Below are 22,935 nucleotides of genomic sequence, written 5' to 3' on the forward strand. Positions count from 1 at the left end.
TAGTCACCCCCACCTTGTCTCCATAAGACTTAGGGAGACAGGGCAGAGGCAGGCTCTGGAAGTCAGATGGACTTGGCTGAAGCCTCGGCACCAACACAAGCTGTGTGATTTGGAGTAAGTTAAACTTTTAACTCTCAGTTTCCTCCTGGGAACATGGGATTAGATAAGATACTACAATTACACTGTGTGACACAGGCCAAGCACATTCTTCCTTCTTCAGACTTGTTGGGAAAACACAATGCACTTATCTATGGAAGGCACTTGGCACAGCATGAGGCACCTGTAAGCACCCTACAAGGACCCTCTACAAGGACGCTGGAGTCCATCAGCCCTGTTGTCCCTGAGCTCCTCAGCACTGGCCTAGGCTCTGGGAATCTGGATATGGTTCTCAGTCAATGAGGAAGAGGGCCTCGAAGCCAGGGTGCTGGTGAGCTGCACTAAGGATGGCCACACCAAGTCAGAAGATGCCTTATAGATCACTTGGTGGTGCCCGTCCTGTACTCCTACACACAGTCGTCAAAGCCTGTGAGTGCGCCGTGTAACCATCTTTCAGAATTCCCCCTGCCCTCCAATTCACTACCACCACCTCCATCCAGGCAACAGCCTTCTAATGAACCTCTCTGCTTCCACACCTGCCCTCTCCCTTCCCCCCTCCTGGCTATTTGTACTCCACTGCCTGGCCAGGGTGATGTTTTAAAACTGCAAACCTGACAATAAATTATATTTAATATAAAAAAAAGAGAAAAAATAAATAAAATCTTGGCATTCTGTTAAAACAAAAACAACTGCAAACCTGATGAAAATCCCCTAGTGGCTCCTGTTACCTTTTGGGTAAAGTGCACTCTTGCTGGGGCCTACGAGGCACTGCATGACCTGGCCTGACTCACCTCACTACACTGCCTCGGGGCTGGCTTCCACGCAGTTCTCTCTCCCTCAAAGAGATCTCCACGCCTTCACCTGAGTCACCAACTCAGTTGGTCAGACTTCCCCCAGTCCTGTGAACCTCTCCTTTGCAACCCTAGGCACAGAGGCAGTTTTACACCCACTCTATGGCAGGACCACTCCATGTTTTTATTCACCAACACAGGCCCAGGCCCAGCTTATAAATACTTGAATGAACAAGCCCCTCCACATACAGATAGGACAAAGCTCGAGATGGATGAAGCCACTTACCTGTCACACAGCTGATCAAGAATTGAGATCTTTTGACTCTACCCCAGCTCTTTCCATTAAACTGCCCAATTCTTTTGTCCCTTTCTGTCCTTAATGAAGGTTTCAAAACTAATTCTGGGTTCCTTCTTGGTTGTCAAGGTCAGTGACTCGTTCCTACTATTGGAACTCAGCGAGAGGCCTTTTGCTGTCTGATATCACCAACAGAACATCCTTTGAGAATGTCACCCAGTGGTATCAGGAGGTTCTGGAAAAAGTGAGACTCTTCAACATCCTTTTCCTGGTGGTAGGCCGCAGAAGTGACCTGGTGCCCAAGCAACAGGTGACGTTGGAGGAAGAGAAGCTGGCTGCCTCTTTGGGTGCTCGGCATGTTGAGACCTTGGCCAAGAGCAACAGGAACATCAGCACGGCCTTTGGGCTGCTCACTTAAGAGAGGGGTTATGGGGCCAAATTCCAAGTGGGAGGGAATGAAAAGCAGGGTCCCATCTCAGGCCAAGATTCAAGGCAGAGGAGAAAAGCAGGACAAGGTGGGTATACCCATGCTGGTGATCTCTGGATGGAACACCCACGCCCCCTGAGGCCCAAGGAACCCTCACAATCCACAAGGGCTACACTGGGCTCAGGACAGGGTGATGCTAGGTACCACTAAAGGTCATGACCCTGAGGTCTTAAGGTGCCTGGTTTCCTCTGCATGATGTTGAAAATACAGGGATCAGGGATATCAACAACTAAGAACAGACAGGCACCTGCACAGATGGGCCTTTCCCCAAGCTACTGCCATCCTTTCTTAGGGCCAAGGATGAACATCAGGAGTTCTAGACTTTGCCAAAACTCTTGAGATTGGGGCTCATGAGAGTCACCCTGTCCCGTTCTTATGGCAGAGAAACTGGACTCAAACTCCTACTGACGGTATGGCCTTCCTTGGAGTAAAATAATAGAAAAATTCCTGGGTTTTTTTCTCCTCACAGAATGAATAGTGGTGCTGCCACCTGCTGACAGAGAGCTACATCCAGCCTTGCTTGTCCTCTGAACTCTCTCTGGCCTTTCAAAGGCTATATGCCATGTATACCCTGTGTCTTCGATTAATAACTTCTTTATTCTGGAAAAGCAAATGAAAGTCATATTCATATAAACACTGACATTACAAAGTACAGGGAAAAGGGGAAAGGAAAAGGAAACAAAAACCTCTACAAATCCTGCTAATACTGTCTCACCAAACAAGACCATAATGCTTTGTTCCATATTCAATCACTTATATAATAAACCACAAATAAAATCTTCTCTGGAAGATACATTGTTCCTCTCTGAGACGGCAGGGAAAAGGGACTGGAAGTTGGGATAGGAGGCTTTATTCTTTTGGCAGATCCTCTCAGTCATTATAGATATTGCTGTACTGTTAATAAAAAATATATGCTTCTCTGTAAAGCATTAAAAAAAAAAATCCAAGGATGAGATGGCTGAGGTCTCAGCTCAAGTATCTCCAAATACATTGTTGTCCATTCCCTGACCTTTCCATGTGTTATTTCTTGGTTGTTTTCCGGATCAATGCCATTCTCTGAAAGGAGAGTGAAATAACCAATAACACAGGTTAGAGTCAGGAACTGTCCCAGTCACCCATGTGTGGCATGGTCTATACCACAAGCTGAAGCCCTTGGGAACCTACATGCACAGAGCAGCTCAGCAGGCTCCTTTGAGCCTAAGAGCAGTCTTCAGGACCCCAAGAGATGTTTGGACAGGCCAGTGGATCCATTCTGTTGACCAAAAGACCCAAACTGCTATAGGTTAGCAGGATGGTAAGAAAGTTAAAAACAGAAGGTAACAGCTCTTGCCTTTTGGGGACTTAGGGGATAGGTCATCAAAGCATATGTTTTCTAGACTCCTAATCTCTGAGGATTCTAGAGTCCAATCTCTCCGAGGATGAAGAAAATAGGGAAGGGGACTGTTTCAAGACTGTTGCCACACATAAAGGGAGCTGATATTTCATTCTTGATGACCTACAGTGAAGGAAACTGACACTAACAATTTCCACCACAACCCATCAGGGAAACATTCAGGTCACAGGTTTCAAATTTTACTATTTCCAGCCACTGGCCAAATTACTGATTGGCTTTGCTTACTCTTTGACCAAGAGATTGTCCTAATATTATGATACTTGCTGAGAGAGGGGGGCAGGGAGGGAGATAGGGCTGAAAAGTGGATAATTTGGGAACAGAGCCAAAATGACCGTCCCTTGTCTGAAGGACTGCCTTCTGAGGAATACTGTGATCTTTTGATTCAGGCTATCAGTGGCTTCCGTGTAGGGCTTCCTCTGTGAGCTTTGTAAACACACACACTCCGGAGATCCCAGGATATGGAAAAGCAAGGGACAGTCAGCTACAACCACCCAACGATGCCCATTAAGCTTGGAAAGAACTCACTTTTGAAATCAGAGCACCAGCTAAATTAAGATGTTGTCAAGAGGAAGCCATCACTGCTATCAGAATGACCAATGACAGAGACAACTTGTTCACAGAAGTGGAGTTAGTTCTCATACTGACCCCTCAGTTCTGCAGTCAGAGGGGCAGAGAACAAAGGTGAAGTTGGGACAGAGGCCAGAATGCCTAGCACAGCAGTCTGGGCGCGACCCTCCTGCACAAGTATGGCTTATCTCTCCTTTCTTTAAACTGCCCTCTACCCAGAGGGCCACATATGATGTTCTGACAGCAACAGTGCAGGAGGATTTCATTAGGGAGACATGGAGGGGCGAGTTCTGTCCCTATTAGAAGAATCTGCAATCAACAGCTTTAAGTGGCGCCCATCAGGACTGAGAGAAAAAACTGAGGCCACATGTGGGAACAGCAAAGTACCACAGACGTATCTCACTGTTCTCCCATGGAGCCCTGTGCTTCTTGCCGTCTCTGATCTCTGGTCCAGGGAGTGGAGCTTACTGTGTGAGGGAAGCGACAACTGCAGTGATAGTAGCTGTGTGTGCTGTCTTGCTCCCTTGGAGACACAGCTCAAGGATCAGCTGTGACTCCCCTGGGTTTCTGACAGCTCCTCACCTGTTTGTGAGCCTCTGTGGTGCAAGCCTTTTTGTAGGGCCGGATTTCTTCAGAGCCAAATCCAGGGATCCACATGTTCCACTGGCGTTCTGCAAGGAAGAGGCCAGCACAGAGATAAGGGGACAGGGAAGGCAGCATCAAAGTGCAGGGGGACCCTTGGACAAGGGTCAGGGAGCACTAATCTGAGCAATCAGCTATATTAATTAGCAGTAACCCTGCAGAGGGATTCTATGGAATACAAATGGGGGAATCACATGTGGTGCCTCCAAGGTTTGAAATGACACCATTCGACCTACATGCAAAGACAAAAGAGGGAAATGAGTCCAGGCTGTGAGTTATGAGCCCTAAGGTTTCCATGCAGCTCAAGAGAACAGAAAAGTCATTTGTTTCTTCAGTTGTCTTTTTTTTTTTTTTTTTTTTTAAAGTAGGCTCCACACTTAACATGGGGCTTGAACTCACGATCCTGAGATCAAGAGTCACATGTTCTCCCCATTGAGCCAGCCAGGCACCTTCAGTTGTCTTATTCCTAAGTTCAAAGTCACTCCTCTCAAACCCAAAGGAAGAGGAGGAGGAGAAAGGCATTTTGAGCATTCTGGAGTTAAGAGCCAAGTCCCAGTTCTGCTGCTTCACTGTAGAGCTGCATGACGCTGGGTCTCAGTTTCTTCATCTTTTACATGGTAGTAACAACAGTGATAACCATGTCATAGAGTGGTTGAAAGCATTCAATGACATAATGCAATCCCAGAGTCTGGGGTAAATGCACAGAGATATGGATACAGACATAGGTATGTCCATAGCACAGCCCTGTGTTCTGGTGCCACTGGATATGGTCATCCCTGTAAGAGTGTCCCTAAAGGTTCCAAGAGGGCAAAGAGATTTTGTTTATTAGACTATGTCAGTAATTGGCATAGCTACACGGACGCCCAAACCCATGAATAAAAGTGCGGGGCACTTTAAGTATACCCAATATAAAAAAATTATACTTACACAAGATTATTTAGGGAATAAGCCTATTCAAAAGGAGTAAGATACTTTATCATATGCCCTAAAGCACTGAAAACATTTGTTGTGCAAATCTGTTTTGCCCTAGGCAGCCACTTAAATCAAATTGAGTATTAGTGATTTTATAGTTATACTTTGTGTCCACTGTACAGTAACTATTGGATGAATAAATGATTTATGTTTGGTTCTAGAATAATTTTATATACAGCTCTCTTCCAATATTTATTTGAAAATAAAAATATCTGAAGCCTTCTGCAAATAATATTTGTTGTCAGTCCTTGAAAGTGGAACTAACGGGGCGCCTGGGTGGCTCAGTCGGTTAAGCGTCCGACTTCGGCTCAGGTCATGATCTCATGGTCCGTGAGTTCGAGCCCCGCATCAGGCTCTGTGCTGACAGCTCAGAGCCTGGAGCCCGTTTCAGATTCTGTGTCTCCCTCTCTCTCTGCCCCTTCCCTGTTCATGCTCTGTCTCTCTCTGTCTCAAAAATAAATACATGTTAAAAAAAAAAAAAAAGAAAAGTGGAACTAAGATTATTCCCGGGGTACCTGGGTGGCTCAGTTGGTTAAGTGTCCGACTTCAGCTTAGATCATGATCTCGAAGTTCCCGAGTTCAAGCCCCACATTGGGCTCTGTGCCGACAGCTTGGAGCCTGGAGCCTACTTCAGATTGTGTCTCCCTCTCTCTCAGTCCCTCTTCCACTCACGCTATGTCTCTCTCTCAAAAATAATAAACTTAAAAAAAAATGAGCCTTTAAAAAAGATTATTCTCTGGGAATTAAACTTTAAAATCAATAAAAGTGGGTCAGGATATGGATATGTAAAGTGTCTTTAAAGAAAGAAAACAGCCAGGCTGGCTGGCTCAGTTGGTAGGGGATGCGACTCTTGATCTCGGGATTGTGAGCCTGAGCTCCACACTGTAGAGCTTACTTAAAAAAAAAAAAAAAAAAAAAAAAAAAAAAAATCTTAAAAAAAAAGCTACCAGGCAAGAATGCACACATGTAAGTATGTGTAGCAATATATGTAAATATGTATATATTTAGGGGCGCCTGGGTGACTCAGTTGGGTGTCTGACTTCGACTCAGGTGATGATCACAGCTTGTGAGTTTGAACCCCACATCGGCTCCCCAGTCTCAGTGCAGAGTCTGCTTTGGATCCTCTGTTTCTCTCTCTGTCCCTCCCCGGCTTGCTCTCTTTCTCTCAAAAATAAATGAAAATTTAAAAAATTTTAAATATGCGTATATTTATATTTTGTATTACATTAATGTAACAGCAACAACAATCATTTAGTGACTAAAAGGTATAGTAAAATGTGTGGTATAAAGCAGCACTGTAGGGCACCTGGGTGGCTCAGCTGGTTAGGTGTCTAACTTTGGGTCAGGTCATGATCTCACAGTTCATGAGTTCGAGCCCTGAGTCAGGCTCTGCACGGACAGCTCAGAGCCTGGAGCCTGCTTTGGATTCTGTGTCTCCCTCTCTCTCTGCCCCTCCCCTGCTTGCATTCTGTCTCTCTCTAAAATAAATTTAAAAACATTTAAAAATATAAAAATAAAGCAGCATTGTACAAAGCATTCCATGTACATTATCTCATTGAACTCCCACATTTCTTTTTTTTTTTTTTTAAGTTTATTTATTTTGAGAAAGAGAGCATGAGCAGGGAGAGAGGCAAAAGGAGAGGGAGGGAGTGAAAGAGAGATAATCCCAAGCAGGCTCCAAGTTGTCAGCACTGAGCCCCATGCAGGGCTCAAACACACGAACCATGAGATCATAACCTTAACCAAAATCATGAGCTGGACATTTAACCAACTGAGCCACCCAGGAGCTCCTAAACTTCCACATTTCTAAAGACTCTGTCAGAAAGGGAGGTTATTTAACTACGCAAGTACAGAAAATCGGGTGAGAAGCAAACCTGGCAGCACCCATCCCAGTCGGTCAGAAGAGAGGAGATGTCCAGATTTTACAGCCCCATCTGCAAGTCTATCTTTGTTGGGGGTGGTGTGCAGCAGACCTGGGTGGTCAGGTGCCATTCAATACCAGGTTCCTCAATTCCCCTTGCTCTGATCCCATGCCCCCCAAGCGATCTGATTATGCATCAGTCTCCACCTAGGCCTGCTTCAGAAGCTGTTCTGGCAATGCAGACTTGTGAGTATTCCTATCTTTGTGACAATTACTTCTCACCCATAATGAATAAACTAACATTCCAATGTTATTTCCAATAATTAAAATACAAAATATTTTGGGGTGCTTTGGTGGCTCAGTCAGTTAAGCATCTGACTCTTGATTTCGGCTCAAGTCAAGATCTCACAGTTTGTGAGACTGAGTGAGCCCAGTATCAGCTCTGCATTGACAGCATGGAGGCTGCTTGGAATTCTCTCTCTTCCTCTCTCTCTCTCTGCTCCCTCTGCTCTCTGCCCCCTCCCCCACTTATACACGCTCTCTCAAATAAATAAATAAATAAATAAACTTAAAAAAATTTTAAAAATAGGAATGCTAAACTCTCAAAGTAATATAATCTGTTGTGTGGGGGAGGGTTGTGGCAAAATATACATAAAAATTACCATTTTAACCATTTTTATTTTATTTATTTATTTTTAAATTTTTTTTAACATTTATTCATTTTAGAGACAGAGAGAGACAGAGCATGAATGGGGGAAGGTCAGAGAGAGAGGGAGACACAGAATCTGAAACAGGCTCCAGGCTCTGAGGTGTCAGCACAGAGCCCGATGCAGGGCTCGAACTCATGGACTGCGAGATCATGACCTGAGCCGAAGTCAGTCGCCCAACCGACTGAGCCACCCAGGCGCCCCATAACCATTTTTAGGTATACAGTTCTGTGGCATTAAGCTCATTCACCTTGTTGTACAACCATTATCACTACTCATTTCCAAAATGTTTTCATCATGTCAAACTAATGCTCTGTACACATTAAATCAGTGCCCATCTCCCCCCTCCCACGGCCCCTCATCATCACCATTCTACTTTCTATCCATTTGCGTTATGGTGGTTTTAAAACATGTCTGCAAATTCCTTTACATGCCTCCCGTTAAGGAATGGAGATTGCCTCAAAGAACAGAATTCAGTGGAGTGACACTGAGGGACCTCAGACACTGGGTCAGTGAAAGCCGTGCACTTTCTGCCAGGTGGTCATAGGATACTTATCCTGAGAGCCTATAGCCACCATGTAAGAAGTCCAGCCAGGGGTGCTTGGATGGCTCAGTCAACTAACCGTCCAATTTCAGCTCAGGTCATGATCTCACGGTTTAGGAGTTCAAGCCCCACATCAGGTCCTGTGCTGACAGCTCGGAGCCTAGATTCTGCTGCGGATTCTGTGTCTCCCTCTCTCTCTGCTCCTCCCTCACTTGCACTCTGTCTCTCTCTCTCTCTCTCAAGAATAAATAAACATTAAAAAACAATTAAAAAAAAAAGAAGTCCAGCCATCCCAGGACTGCACGGGATGAGATCATGTAGGGAGACTGCAGACAAAGGAAGACCTGTGGAGTCCCAGCTTTTTGAGAGCATCTAGCCCAGGTATCAGACTTGGACATGATGAAACCCTGTTATGGGTTGAACTGTGTCCCTCAAAAAGAAAAAGACATGTTTAAGTCCTAACCCCCAGCACCTCAGAATATATTGGTAATAGGGTCACTGCAGATGTAACTAATTAAGATAAGGTCATACAGGAGTAGGGTGGGCTCTTAATCCAGTATAACTAGCATCCTGAAGAGCAGAAGAGGCAGACCAACAGACACACACAGCAGAGAAGGTCACTCAGAGGCATAGACCGAGTGATGCAGCTATATGCAGGCAAGGATTCCTAGCCACCACCAGAAGCTAGGAAAAGGCAAGGAAAGATTCTTCCACAGTAACACTGGAGAGATCATGGCCCTGCTGATACCTTGATTTTAGATTTCTGGCCGCCAGAACTGTGAGAGAATAAATTTTGTTTTTTTAAGCTACCTAGTTTATGGTACTTTGTTACGACAGCCCTAGGAGACTAATACATCTTCCTTCAAAACAATCTCAGCCCCGGCCACCACCTGACTTTAATTACGTGAGAAACCCCTTAGCAAAACTGGCTGGCTAAGCCCAGTCACCCCCTGACTTATGAACAAAATAAACCATTGTTATTGTTTTAAGCCACTGTCTTGGAGCAGTTTGTTACCCAATAACACATAACTGGAATATCTGTCCTCTATTACTAATACCAGCAACGTTAACCAGAAGTGTGTTATTTACTCCACCAAGACTACCAGCGTCTCCCTAAGCCATACCTTCCTGACACTGGGAAGGAAGCCTTTTTCAGTAATCAGTCATGGGTTGTTCTATACCGAATCCCTCAATCTGCCTCATTCAGTTGGCTTGACTATCTCTGTACTCACAAGACTGTTCACTTTCTTCTGAACTGCATTGTAACCAATGCAGAGTGGGGCTTGTTTATTTCCCAAGTAATTATGGTTATCAATGTTATCTCAGAAAAACCCAAGCTTGAATTTAGTGTAAAAAAACAGAACACAAAATTATATGTATATTATGATTACAATTTGGGGGAGGGGGGCAATGCATAAATAGGCTAAAAACTGGAAGAGAAACACCATTATTTAAATGGTGGAGACATAATTGCTACATTTATAAAACTCTACTTTGTGCCAGGTCCTGTTCCAGTCACTTGACAAACATAACCCGTAATTCTCATGATCACCCTACAGGGATGATATTATGATCTCCACTTTACAAATGAGGAAACAGGCTCTAAGAGACAGTTGGTAGGAAGAACAAGGTGATACAGACAGAAAGTGGCAAACCCAATGCCTGGGCTCATTCTTCTTACCATGGATGGATTTCCCTTCTCTATGTAAATCTGCTATGGAATGAACACATACATCCCAGAGCCCAATAGCCTAATTCTGACATGAAGCTTCCTCTGACTAGATCTTCCTGGTGGTCCTAAAGGATCAACAGTGTGAATGCCTCAGGGAGAAACAAGACCACATACCTAGATGCAGCTGGACATCTTTCACCTCCAGGGTGCTGGACTTGCGATGCCGAGCAAGCTGGCAGGCTGCTGTCACCACACTCTCGATAAAATCATCAGCAATCTGCAGCAGCATCTGGGGAAGACAAAAGTGGGGGAGAGTAACCATGACACTGGCAGAGTAGGCTCCTGTTGCTGGGACAACTGTGTCTGCTTGAATCACATATTTAGTCAGGCTTTCTATTAGAAGCCATGGAATCAGCATTTGGGCTAAGGTGAGGAGGAAGAGTGAAAACAACACTAAAAACACATCAACTCATTAACCAGGTTGAGCACAACTCACACCTTTCTGAGGATGTTACTTTCTGTACTTCCTACCTGGCAGGAATCAATCAGGCCAATCCCTCACTCTCATATTTTCTTCTGAATTAGGTGGGAAAACAAAAGTGAATCTTTATACTTCCTCACTCACAGTCTCCTAAAGCATTTTTATTTCCATTATCTCACCTAGTCCTTATATTAATCCTGTGAAAAAAATGGGGCATGGATTTTATCCTTCTTCTATACAGAAGGATGCTGACTCATGGCCATGCAACTGCTAAGCACCAGAAGCAGGATTCAACTTCCAGGTTCCATGTCCAAATCCTGGGTTCTTTCCACTTCATTATCATTTATCCTGGACTATGTGAAGAGTAAAATCAGTATTTGAAGCTAAAAATTGGAGTTTTCATCAGTCAATACCTTGGCCTCCTCTGCTGACCAAAAAGAAAACGAATTACAATCATAGATATACCTTATTCTGTTAGACTATTACTGCATTGTTATCTTTTCTATGAAACCAAATGGATACCATCCACAGAGATGCACAGAGAGTGAGGGAAGGGCAGAGAGAGAGGGAGAAAGAGAGAGAATCCCAAGCAGGCTCCACACTGTCAGCACAGGGCCCAACATGGGGCTTGAACTCACAATCCATGAGATCATGACCTGAGCTGAAGAAAAGAGATGATTAACTGACTGAGCCACCCAAGCACCCTTTTCTCTTTTTTTAAAGTAAGCTTTATGCCCAACATGGGGCTTGAACTCACCACCCCGAGACCAAGAGTCACATACTCTACTAAATGAGCCAGCCAGGCACCTCCTAACAAAGAGATTTCTGATTAAACATGGCAAATCAACTCCAAAAATGACCTCCTCTCCTTCCCTAAATCCACTAAAATAACAATAAAGGGAAAAAAGACATATAAATCCACAAAGACAACAGGAGAGAAAAACTTAATAGACACGAGATTCCAATAAACTTTTATTTGTTTATTTTTTGAGAGAGAGAGAATGCATGAGCGAGAGGGAGAGGAACAAAGGATCTGAAGCAGGCTCTGTGCTAAGAGCAGACAGCCCGATGTGGGGCTTGCACTTACAAACCACAAAATCATGACCTGAGCCAAAGTCAGATGCTTAATCAACTGAGCCACCCAGGCACCCCTCCAACAAACTTTTAAAGTAAACTTTTGCCAAGGAGATAACAGAGGAAAAGTGGGATCTGACCTGCAGATGGAATGTACAACATAAGTGCCCATAAAGGGGACACCAATGAGAATTAAACTGATTTGCCCCTTGCAGCCCCCAAAAGATCCAGCTTCTGGAAGTGCTATTTACATAAAAGATTGGGCTGAGGCACGGAACTAAAATCTGAGAAAGTATTACAAGTCTATATACAGACTAGTCCCCATTCCCTCCACACTCCAAAAGCAGCCAAGTGACTCCTCCCCACACATACCAGAACTCAGCAGGTTTATTCCCTAGAACACTGAATAGGCATGGCTCTAGATTAGAATACATCAGACACAGTGATGGCAGGGGAGAGATACAGCCTCTTTCTCTTGCCTTGCTTTCAGGATGTCAGAAGCTAGAGATAAACCCTCCAGATAGGAGCCTGGAGGATTCTTTTCTGGAGATACCAAATGACTCCAGAGAATAGACTTACAGATGCTGAGATGTAGAGATCCTCCAATAAGAAGGCTGACTTGTTGACAAATTATTCTGGAGTGAAGCCAGTGGTTTGCTAAAGCCAGCTGAGAGGAGCTCATAAAAGTCAATTAATTACATGCATTTCTTCACAATCTTTCATTCAGCAACATGTTGATAGCTTAAAATAGGGCATATTGGGAATATTTACACCACAGAAATTAGGAAACGCTAAAAATTAGGGCCTTTTCCTCCACCGAATTGGTTGCTAAACATTAACAGTACATTACTAGATGAAGCCAATCAGTAAATTCTGCTTCACATCAGCTCTTTAGTGGCTCAGTCTTTTTTTTTTTTTAATTTTTTTTAACGTTTATTTATTTTTGAGACAGAGAGAGACTGAGCATGAACGGGGGGAGGGTCAGAGAGAGGGAGACACAGAATCTGAAACAGGCTCCAGGCTCTGAGCTGTCAGCACAGAGCCCGATGCGGCGCTTGAACTCACGGACCGAGAGATCATGACCTGAGCCGAAGTCGGCCGCTTAACTGACTGAGCCACCCAGGCGCCCCTTTAGTGGCTCAGTCTTTAAGAACAGATCGTCAAGAACACCAAACATGTGAAGGAAATCTCCAATACTAAAAAGAAAATAAACAAACCAAGGAGAAAAAAAGGGCCCAGGGGACACTAAGACAATGCAGGGAAAAGAAGAAAATGTCAAAAAATGGAATTCCTTGGGGGAACCTGGGTGGCTCAGTTGGTTAAGCATCCAACTTCAGCTCAGGTCATGATCTCATGGTTCATGGGTTCGAGCCCCGCATGGGGTCTGTGCTGACAGCTCAGAGCTTGGAGACTGCTTCAGATTCTGTGTCTCCCTCTCTCTCTGCCCCTCCCCTGTTCACACTGTCTCTGTCTCTCAAAAATAAACAAAATTTAACAAAATGTTTAAAAATAAACAAAATGTAAAAAAAAATTTTTTTTAAAAAAATGGAATTCCTTGTTAAGAAAGGTAAGAGAAGATATTACAACCATAAAATAAGAACAGAGTGGCTTGGGGAAAAAAAGGACCAATTAGAAGTGCCTGGCTGGCTCAGCTGGTGGAAGAGTATGACTCTTGATGTCAGGATTCTGCAAGCCCCACCTTGGGTGTAGAGATTACTTACAAAATAAAATCTTTTCTTTTTTTTTTTTAATTTTGTTTTTGAGAGAGAGAGAGAGAGAGAGAGAGAGCGCACAAGTTGGGGAGGGACAGAGAGAAAGGGAGACACAGAATCCAAAGCAGGCTCCAGGCTCCAAGATGTCAGCACAGAGCCCGACTTGGGGCTTGAACTCATGAACCGCGAGACCATGACCCGAACTGAAGTTGGATGCTTAACCAACTGAGCCACTCAGGTGCCCCCAAATAAAATCTTTAAGAAACAAACAAACAAAAAAAGGAATAGTCAACAAGAAAACCTCATGAGAATTCTAATTTTTATAACAAAAAACCTTAAAACTTACAAAGTTTAGAAGATAAACTAAGAAAAATCTCCCTAGCAAGTGGAACTTAGAATTATAAAGAAATAAAAATAGGAAATCAAAGACAAAAAACCCTAAGAGGACCAATGCAGAAGATTCAATATCCAACCAATTGTCATTACAGAATGAAAGAGCAAAAACAGAGAAGAAATTATCAAAAAACTAATATAAGAAAATGGAAGTCTCACACACTGCTGGTATGAATGTAAAAGGGTATATGTAGCACTTTGGAAAAACAATTACCACATGACTCTGCAACTTCACTCCTAAGTATATTATCAAGAAAAATGAAAACATATTTCCACATAAAACTTATGCATGAGTTTTAAAAAAACAAAATTTGCACATGAATGTTCATGCAACATTCATAATAACCAAAAAGTGGATACAACCCATCAACTGATGAATGGATAAACAATGGTATGTCCATACAACGGAATAGTATTCTGCCCTAAAAAGAGGTACTCATATCTGCTACAACATGGATGAACTTTAAAAACATTACACTAAGTGAAATAAGCCAGTCACAGACACCACATATTATATGACTCCATTTATCTGAAATGTCCAGAACAGGCAAATCTATAAAGACAGAAAGTAGATTAGTAGTTAGTTGCTTAAGGGCTGTGGGGGTTGGGAAAAAATGGGAGTGACTGCTAATAGCTGGGGGTTTCTTTTAGGGGTGATGAAAATGTTCTAAAAATGACAGTGTTGAGAGTTGTATAATTCTGTGAAAAGACTAACAACCACTGAACTGTAGATTTCAAATGAGTGAATTTTATGGTATATGAATTATATCTCAATAAAGCTGCTACCCCCTCAACCACTCCCCCATCCTCCCCACACACAAAGAGAGCAAGTATTTTTCCCTCTGGTTAAAAAAAATAAAAATGGAGTTATACTTTTTTTTATAATTTGTATTTCCTTTCCTTGTCATTACATACTCTTCAGCAAAGGCAAAACAAACTAATAACAAAAAACTCCAAACCCCAAAATATACAAAATCATCCCAGAATTGAGGCACTCAAGTCCCTAAAATAAAAGAAGGTTCCAGGAACCCAGCACAACAAATGAAAAAAGATATGCACTAAAGCTCATATGAAAATTCAGAATAGAAAAAAAGTAACATTCTAGGGGCACCTGGCTGGCTCAGTTGGTAGAGCATGCAACTCTTGATCTCAGGGTTGAGTTCAAGCCTCAGGTTGGGTATAGAGATTACTTAAAAAAGAAAATATTAAAAAAAAAAAAAAAAAAAAAAGGGAAAAGAAAAAAGACTCTAAAAAACGAAAACTGGGATCAGAATGGCATAAGACCTTTCTGTTTTTCTTTTTTTTTCTCAAGTAGGCTCCATGCCGAACATGGGGCTTGAACTCACGACCCTGAGATCAAGAGTTGCACGAAGCACCCTGCATAAGATTTCTTAATAGATTTTCAAAGACAATGGAGCAATGCCTTTACAACTGAAAGGAAAAAAATGATTTCCATAATCAAATTCTAAACTCTTTCAAACCAAAAATTAAATGTGAAGTTAGAATGTAGATATTTTCAGACATTTACCTCTCATCTATCCTTCTTAGACAGTAATAAAAATGTGCTCTAACAAAAAGAGGGAATAAAGTAAGAAGAAGAGGATGTAGGATCTAGGAAACAAGAGATCCAAAGAGGAAAAAAAAAAAAGAGCAAAAGGAAGACCCAGGAGAGGTTTGTTCAAGTGACCTAAAATTAATCAGACCAGAAGACGATGGAGGATTCTGGGAGTGAAATCTCCGAGTCGGGAAAGCAGGCGGGGGAGAGACTAAAATCTGCAGATTATTTTTCCATTTGGAAAAAACAATGTTGATAAAGTGTACACCAGAGGTGATAGCAGAAGTCGAATAAAAAAGGCACAAAAAAAAACTAAATAAAAATGAGTCAATTATCAACTTTGTAAGTAGTACAAAACAGGACTTGGTTCAGTGGTGAACAATATTTACTTGGTCAGAATAATGTAAATACTGATTTCTGAGTTATCTAAAAGTTGTGACAAAACTATATTGGAAAAATGAGGGAAAGGGAAGCATGTATGGATGTGAGTGGTTTAACAAAATTCTATCAACAGACAGAAATCAAAGAATATCTGTTTCAGTATATTACTTAAAAATATGGAGGAATATTATAGAAACAACTAAAATTGTTGAAAGTGATTGCCTGTGAACAACAAACGAAGCCCTTTTTGCCAAGCAAAAGCAGCAGTAGCTGCTAGGTAGAAAGTGCTAGGCATTCTCCTAAGTGATTTGTACAAGTTATTCCAGGGAACCCTCACAATAACCCTGTGGGTAAATAATACCATACCCTGCCAACACAAGAGGAAACTGAGTCAAAAAGCGTACGTGACTTGTCCACAGCTACAGAACTGGTAAGCGGCAGAGCCAACGTTCAAATTCAGATTTGTCTGCCTCTAAAGAGCCAATATTCTGTATTAGCTCCCAGGGACACAGATTCTGGGGTTCCCAACCCCACCTTACCTCCTCCACATCTTCATCCAATTGCTCATTAGGATCCACTTCTCTGACTAAGTCTTGTAATTTCTTCTTGGTCAATACCTAAAGTTAATTGGGAGAAGATTTTTTCAGTAAGTATTAAGGGAGCAAAACACCTCATTACCCTGTAATGAAGAAAGGCTGTCACTGTGTTGGGTTTAGTTTCTACTTTCCAAAAGTCAGCAGTCTGGCCTACAAGACTTGTATTCTACAAAACTGTACTCTCAAGACAGAAGTAGCCCAGGGAAAGGCCACAAGAGCAGTGTGGCCGAGAGGCCAACACCTGTCAGTTTATTTCTGCTTCATCTCTTTCTCACTATGCCTTACCTTCCCTCTACATTAAATAATTTGCAATTTTCTGACCATCACAACTTGTATGTGCCTCTGTTGCTTTTGGACGTGCTCTTCTACCCTTCTTCCTATCTGCTCAATCTATGGTGCCTTCTTTCTGCTTTTCCTAGCCCACCCAGGTAAAAGGAACCACTTCCTCCTTTGGTCTCTACTAGACTCTGTGCACCCTTCTATCATTGTATGTAGTTGTAAACTTGCTTGTTTCTTTCTTTTTTTTTAATGTTTATTTATTTTTGACAGAGACAGAGTGTGAGCAGGGAAGGGGCAGAGAGAGAGAGGGAGACACAGAATCCAAAGCAGGCCCAGGCTCTGAGCTGTCTGCACAGAGCCTAACACGGGGCTCAAACTCATGGACCCCAAGATCATGACCTGAGCCGAAGTCAGCTGCTCAACTGACTGAGCCACCCAGGCACCCCATAAACTTGCCTGTTTCAGACTTAGTAGGCTGAAAGCTCCCTGAGGGCAGGGACCATGTGTTCATCTCCATATAATATTTGTATAAGTGCGTACAACTGTGATCCCTTTTTCAGAGAGGAAATGTCATGTTACATATATATACCATTAAACAATAATCAAAAGACATACATTAAAATGCTAACCATAAATTGAGAATAAACTGAGGGTTGATGGGGAGTGGGAGGGAGGGGAAAGTGGGTGATGGGCATTGAGGAGGGCACCTATTGGGATGAGCACTGGGTGTTGTATGGAAACCAATATGACAATAAACTTCATATTAAAAAAAAATGCTAACCATAGTTATTTTGGGGTGATGGTAAAATTATGGGCTATTTATTCTTGTATTTCTAAAGTTTCTGTGATAAGCATGTATAATCTTGGAAATAAAGAAAAAAGCAACAAATTTTTAAAATACATATTTGTTCATGATTTCTCAGATCTATCCATTCTCCATTCTAACATTACCGCTACATCCAGCCTTTACTGCACATCTTGATTTACTACAGAAGTCTTAGACCTGGTCTTCCTCTCAGTCTGCCCCCTTTCCTACTTTTCTTATCCACTTACTACCAAGTTAATCCTCCTACGATATACTACTTTTATTATGTTACTTACTCTTCTATTAAATATTAAAAATAGACAATATTTGCAAAGATTGTCTAATGACTAAAAGTTCCAAAGGAAACTGACTAGTATATGCTCAGTTTATTCTGCCATAATCCAGCCTAAACTGTCTTACCTCCTGCTCTTCTCCAACAGACTCCACATTCAACACAAGCTGGCTTCCCAACTATCTGCCCAACCTTCCCCATTCACCTTTGCTGGTCCCTCCCCCTGTTTTCTTGAAATGTCTCTCCCTCCTATTCCAGCCTACAAGGTTCAAGTTAAGAGATAATACTTATTTCTTATCTCTTGTGGGTCTGCAGAGCAGAATCAGAATCATGGGCAGAAAGTGGGGGGCAGATTTTAGAAGTACTGCAGAAAATTAATGGCAGCAGCTGAATGAACTAGAAGGAGAAAAGACTGGAGGCAATGGTACTTAATTACAGGAATAATGAATAATGAATGCATTAGTTATTTTATTTAGCTATTTTATTTACCAATTATAAAGCATATATATATTTATACATAAAAATATAAAAACCTATCATAGGCAACATGTTGTGTTAGTGTGTGTATATGGATGTATGTAAATATACATCACACACATAAACGCTATAAACACTGATAAACATTGTACATGATAATTTCATAAAGAACTTCAGAAGTCCAAAGGACAGGGGTGTCTGGGTGGCTCAGATGGTTAAGTGTCTGACTCTTGGTTTTGGCTCAGGTCATGATCTCACGGTTCGTGAGTTCAAGCCTAAGCCTGTTTGGGATTCTTGCTCTCTCTCTTTGCCCCTCCTCTGCTCTCTCACTCTCTCTCAAAATAAACTAAAGATAAATAAATAAATAAATAAATAAATAGTAAAACTCTTTAAATTTCTTTTAAATTTAAATTTTATTTTTCAGAGAGAGAGTGTAAGCAAGGAAGGCGCAGACAGAGAGGGAGACAGAGGATCCAAAGTGGGCCCTGTGCTGACAGCAGCTATCCCGACGCAGGGCTCTGACGCATGGCAAGATCACGACCTGAGCCAAATTTGGACACTCAACCCACCGAGATACCCAGGCGCCCCCCCAAGAAACCTATTTAAAAAAAATAGGGTGACTGGGTGGCTCAGTGGGTTAAGCGTCCGACTTCGGCTCAGGTCGTGATCTCACAGCTTGTGAGTTTGAGTCCCATGTCGGGCTCTGTGCTGACAGTTCAGAGCCTGGAGCCTGCTTCACATTCTGTGTCTCCCTCTCTCTCTCTCTGCCCCTTCCCTGCTCACACACACTCTCTCTCTCTCTCAACAATAAACAACAACAAAAAAAAAAATTAGAAAAAAAAAATAAATAAATAAAGAAGTCCAAAGGAGGGAAAAGACCTTTTCCAGCTAAAAGGAAGAAGCAGCATCTGAGATAGACAGACATCTCCCAAAGCATTACTGGTTCAAATAACAGATAAGAGGTACCTATAAAGAACAAAAAATAAGAAATGATACCTGATTATTTTCAGGGCTGAGACGCCCTCCTGTCCCAGGAGTGCCTGGTATCTTTACCACTGTAGTGCTATTGGCCATGGAGCCTTGTGGAGGAGTGCTGGCTGGTTCCGGTTTTATGGATGAGAAATTGGAGAGGTTGATTAGGGCTGAGGGGCCAAACTGGTTCATAATCTGCCGAGCTTTGGACTTCAGCTCATAGAGCTTATCAAGATCCTGTTTCTTTTTGGAGCTGTGAGGACCAAGGCCAATCAACTGTAGAAGGAAAACAAGAGAATTAGCTCCAGAAACATCTTTAATAAAGGGTAAGTTTTGAAAGTAAACTTATATAAAGTCTCTTGGACTTGAAGGGTCTTTAGGATTTCTGGGATAGTGACCATGTGATACCTGCACATTAAAAATGGACGGAATGAGGAATGTTCATTGCTCTCACCTCATATTTAGAAACTATCTTTTCTCTAAAATCTAAATGAAATAGTCCACAAAATTAAATAAGTAAATGAAATGAGAAATCTTACGTACAAAAATAAACTAGAATGAGTAAGACATTTTTGAAGACTTCGTAAAAATAGAATACTTGGTTAAGTACTAAATGTGTTATTTTTCAACAGCAAATAATGTTAAATTCAAATAAATCATGGCACAATCACATACTTAAAACCAGTCACAAAACTTCAGAAAACAGATTAGTTCATTTTGGCACTTCAAAACATGCTTAAATCTATGTCAGGGCTATGTCTAATCAACACGATTTTTAGCAACTGTTAAAAGTAAGCTGTTCTTTGTCATCAAGAGCAAATTTTCTTTGAGTGTTAGCAATCTTTAAGTACATGCAGAGTCCCTAGCCTGGAGTAGCCAAGACTCCTAAATTTTAAAGCCATGAGGTAGACTCTGTGGACAGCAGCTTTGGTGTCATCAAGATCAGAAGCACATTCACCAAATTCCGTCAACAGCGGCCTCAACGAGCTTACTTACAGCTATCTGAGTGTCTAGATCTTTAATTACATCAGCAACAGCTGTGAGCCCGGTGAACTGAGAGGCAGCCATTTTCAAAAGCTACCTGTAAATGAACAACTGGCATCAAGCACCACTCTTGCCACAGAACCATTTCAGTTGCGTGGCTGGCACATCTTCACGGGCCAGAATCCAAGCAAACTGGATGTGGAGAAACGCATCCATATTCCTGTCTCCTTATTCTTACTCATTACCAAGAGAAATATCTCCATCTCTTTCATACGCAGCTTTTAAAATTAATGAAGATTATAGTAATATAAATTCTCTTCTAATGAAACGGATGTTCTAGCGTTAGGGATAAACTAGCAGCATATGGAAACTTCATTGGCCAAATTGTGAAACTTGAACTTGCAGGAATCATGGCAGTGGTTATCAGAACGTGGTGAAGCTTAGCAACCTAAATGAGCATCTATACGTGTGAACTCTTGCCCCAGTTGCTGAGTTCCTCCCCAACAAACTGCCTAACTTTCTAACACGAGAAATCACCTTTCCTGGTTTACCCTTAAGAAAAGCAACTAACTATGCACTGGTTAAGTGACCAAGAGAAACCTGGCCAAGAGTCAGCTGAGGGGGACAGCAGAGCATCAAGATCACTTGTTTGTTTTTAACCGTATGCAGTCCATGCCTCCTTCCCCTTACCCACAAATGGTACCAACAGAAGAATCAGGAGAGGGAAAGATTGAGAATGTGGTTAATAGTTGTTCTGTAATGTTATAAAAACAAACTATTTACCCACAGCAAGTTTTATGAAAGAGACTTATTAAAGATTATCAGTATGCTCACCACACTGAACATATTATACCCTTCAAATAACATTCCCATAACCTTCAAGGGACTTCCCAAAGAGTACTGGGTATTGCTCAAAATAAGTAGAAGACTTTTTTTGTAATAGAGATTTCTGCATAATGGGAATTTCTATAATAAGACCTGTAGACAAGAACACAATCTACACAGCACCAAATATGAATAATCATATGTCAAGTTTGGAATTAACATTAAGGAATAGCTCCAATGACTATTAATGAAATAAGTTGTTTTAATGAAATAAGGGGAATCCATACAATATAAGAAACATCAAAGTTTCTCCCTAAGAAACTAGACTGCAGTTTACTGTATTGTTTTGTTGAGAAGCAAACATTACTTCTGCATTTTCAATAATTCTGGTAAGTGAGCTATTTCTTCCATTAAAACAAAACAAAACAAAGCAGATGATAACCACTCATTACCAGACTGACACTGCCCATAGTTTCCTAGACTATTCCTTTATTTGGTTGGATTTAAAACACCATATTTGGATGGGTGATGATTACATGGATTTACACAATGTCAAAGTCATCACACTGAATATTTAAGATCTGTGCATTTTACTGTATATACAAATTATAACACTATTAAGGACAGGAAACCAAATCACCCAACCCCCACCCAAATAAATAAAGGATTGCACTCTTAGACATTTATCCCAGAAAAATAAAAACTTGTGTTCCCACACAAACCTATATTCTCATGTTCATAGCATATATCAATAAGGAAAAGATAGATTATTGAATGCATGGTGGTATATGAGTACATCTGGAAAAAATCTGGTTTCATGTTTAAAATTTAAATATTTGACCCATCTGGAATGAGGGGGGGTATATATATATTCCTCCCTTCATACACTCTTTTATTGCAGGCGGATCAAATATTTAAATCTTAAATATAAAATGAATTATCTTAAATGTTAAATATAAAATACTAGAATATAGGAGATTTAAAAAATATTCAGGAATATAACCCTCTCACTTTATTAAAAAAAACTAACCCAAAATGGATCGTATACTTTAATAATATCAAATGTACAACTATAATACTTTTAGAAAAAACAGGAGAAAATCTTTGGGCTCTAGCTAGACAAGAGTTCTTAGACTTGACACTAAATGCAATCAATAAAAGGAAATATTTCTAAATTGGCCTTCATCAAATTAAAAATGTTTCCTATGTGAAAGCCTATGTAGAAAGGATGAAAAGACAAGCTACAGACGAGGAGAAAGTATTTACAAACTACATATCCAACAAAAGACTAGTATCTATAAAGTATAAAGAATTCTCAAAACTCAGCACGTCTTTTTTTTTTTTTAACTAATTCAATTACAAAATGCACAGAAGACCTGACCAGATATTTCACCAAAGTCATACAGATGGCAAACGAAGCACAAGAAAAGGTATTCAACGTCATTAGTCATTAAAGAAAGGCAAATTAAAACTGCAGTAAGATGAAACTACACACCTAGAAGTATGCCTAAAATAAAAAATAGTGATAGCGCCAAATACTGACAAGGATGCAGAGAAAATGGATCACTAGCACATTGCAAGTGGGAATGTAAACAGTACAGCCACTCTAAAACGGTTTGCAGTTTCTTAAAAAATCTAAGGATATACTGTCACAGAGAAGCCTAAAGAGACATGAAGACAAATGGAAAAACTAAGATCTGAGTAAATGATGGACTTCAGTTAATAATACTGTATTAATATTGGCTCATTAGTTTTAACAAATGCACCATACTAATGTAAGATGTTGCTATGGAGAAACTGGGTGTATGGAAACCCTATTACCTTCCCAATTTTTCTGTAAATCTCAACTGTTCTAAATTTTTTCTTAACGTTTATTCATTTTTGAGAGACAGAGCACAAGTGGGGGAGGAGCACAGAGAAAAAAGGAGACACAGGATCCGAAGCAGGTACCAGGCTCTGAGCTGTCAGCACAGAGCCTGACGTGGGGCTCGAACTCATGAACCACGAGATTATGACCTGAGCCAAAGTTGGATGCTTACCCCAATGAGCCACCCAGGTGCCCCTAAAACTGTTCTAAGAAAT

At 41.4% G+C, this 22,935-nt stretch overlaps 1 protein-coding gene across 2 annotated transcripts in view; it reads right to left on the reverse strand.

Moving 5' to 3' along the window:
* Nucleotides 1–2,497: 2,497 nt before the first annotated feature.
* TAF12 (TATA-box binding protein associated factor 12) overlaps nt 2,498–22,935 on the reverse strand; it is a 32,221-nt gene continuing 11,783 nt past the window's right edge. For both annotated transcript variants that reach the window (XM_042951452.1, XM_042951451.1), the window contains exons 2-6: nt 19,069–19,320; nt 16,163–16,240; nt 10,202–10,316; nt 4,212–4,300; nt 2,498–2,725 (exon numbers count right to left, since the gene is read on the reverse strand). In XM_042951452.1, coding sequence (XP_042807386.1) covers nt 2,690–2,725; nt 4,212–4,300; nt 10,202–10,316; nt 16,163–16,240; nt 19,069–19,236 — 486 coding nt within the window. In that variant the 5' untranslated portion in view covers nt 19,237–19,320 and the 3' untranslated portion in view covers nt 2,498–2,689. The remainder of the gene's footprint in view (nt 2,726–4,211; nt 4,301–10,201; nt 10,317–16,162; nt 16,241–19,068; nt 19,321–22,935) is intronic.

Source organism: Panthera leo, chromosome C1 (assembly GCF_018350215.1).
Source record: "Panthera leo isolate Ple1 chromosome C1, P.leo_Ple1_pat1.1, whole genome shotgun sequence".
Classification (NCBI taxonomy): Eukaryota; Metazoa; Chordata; class Mammalia; order Carnivora; family Felidae; genus Panthera; species Panthera leo.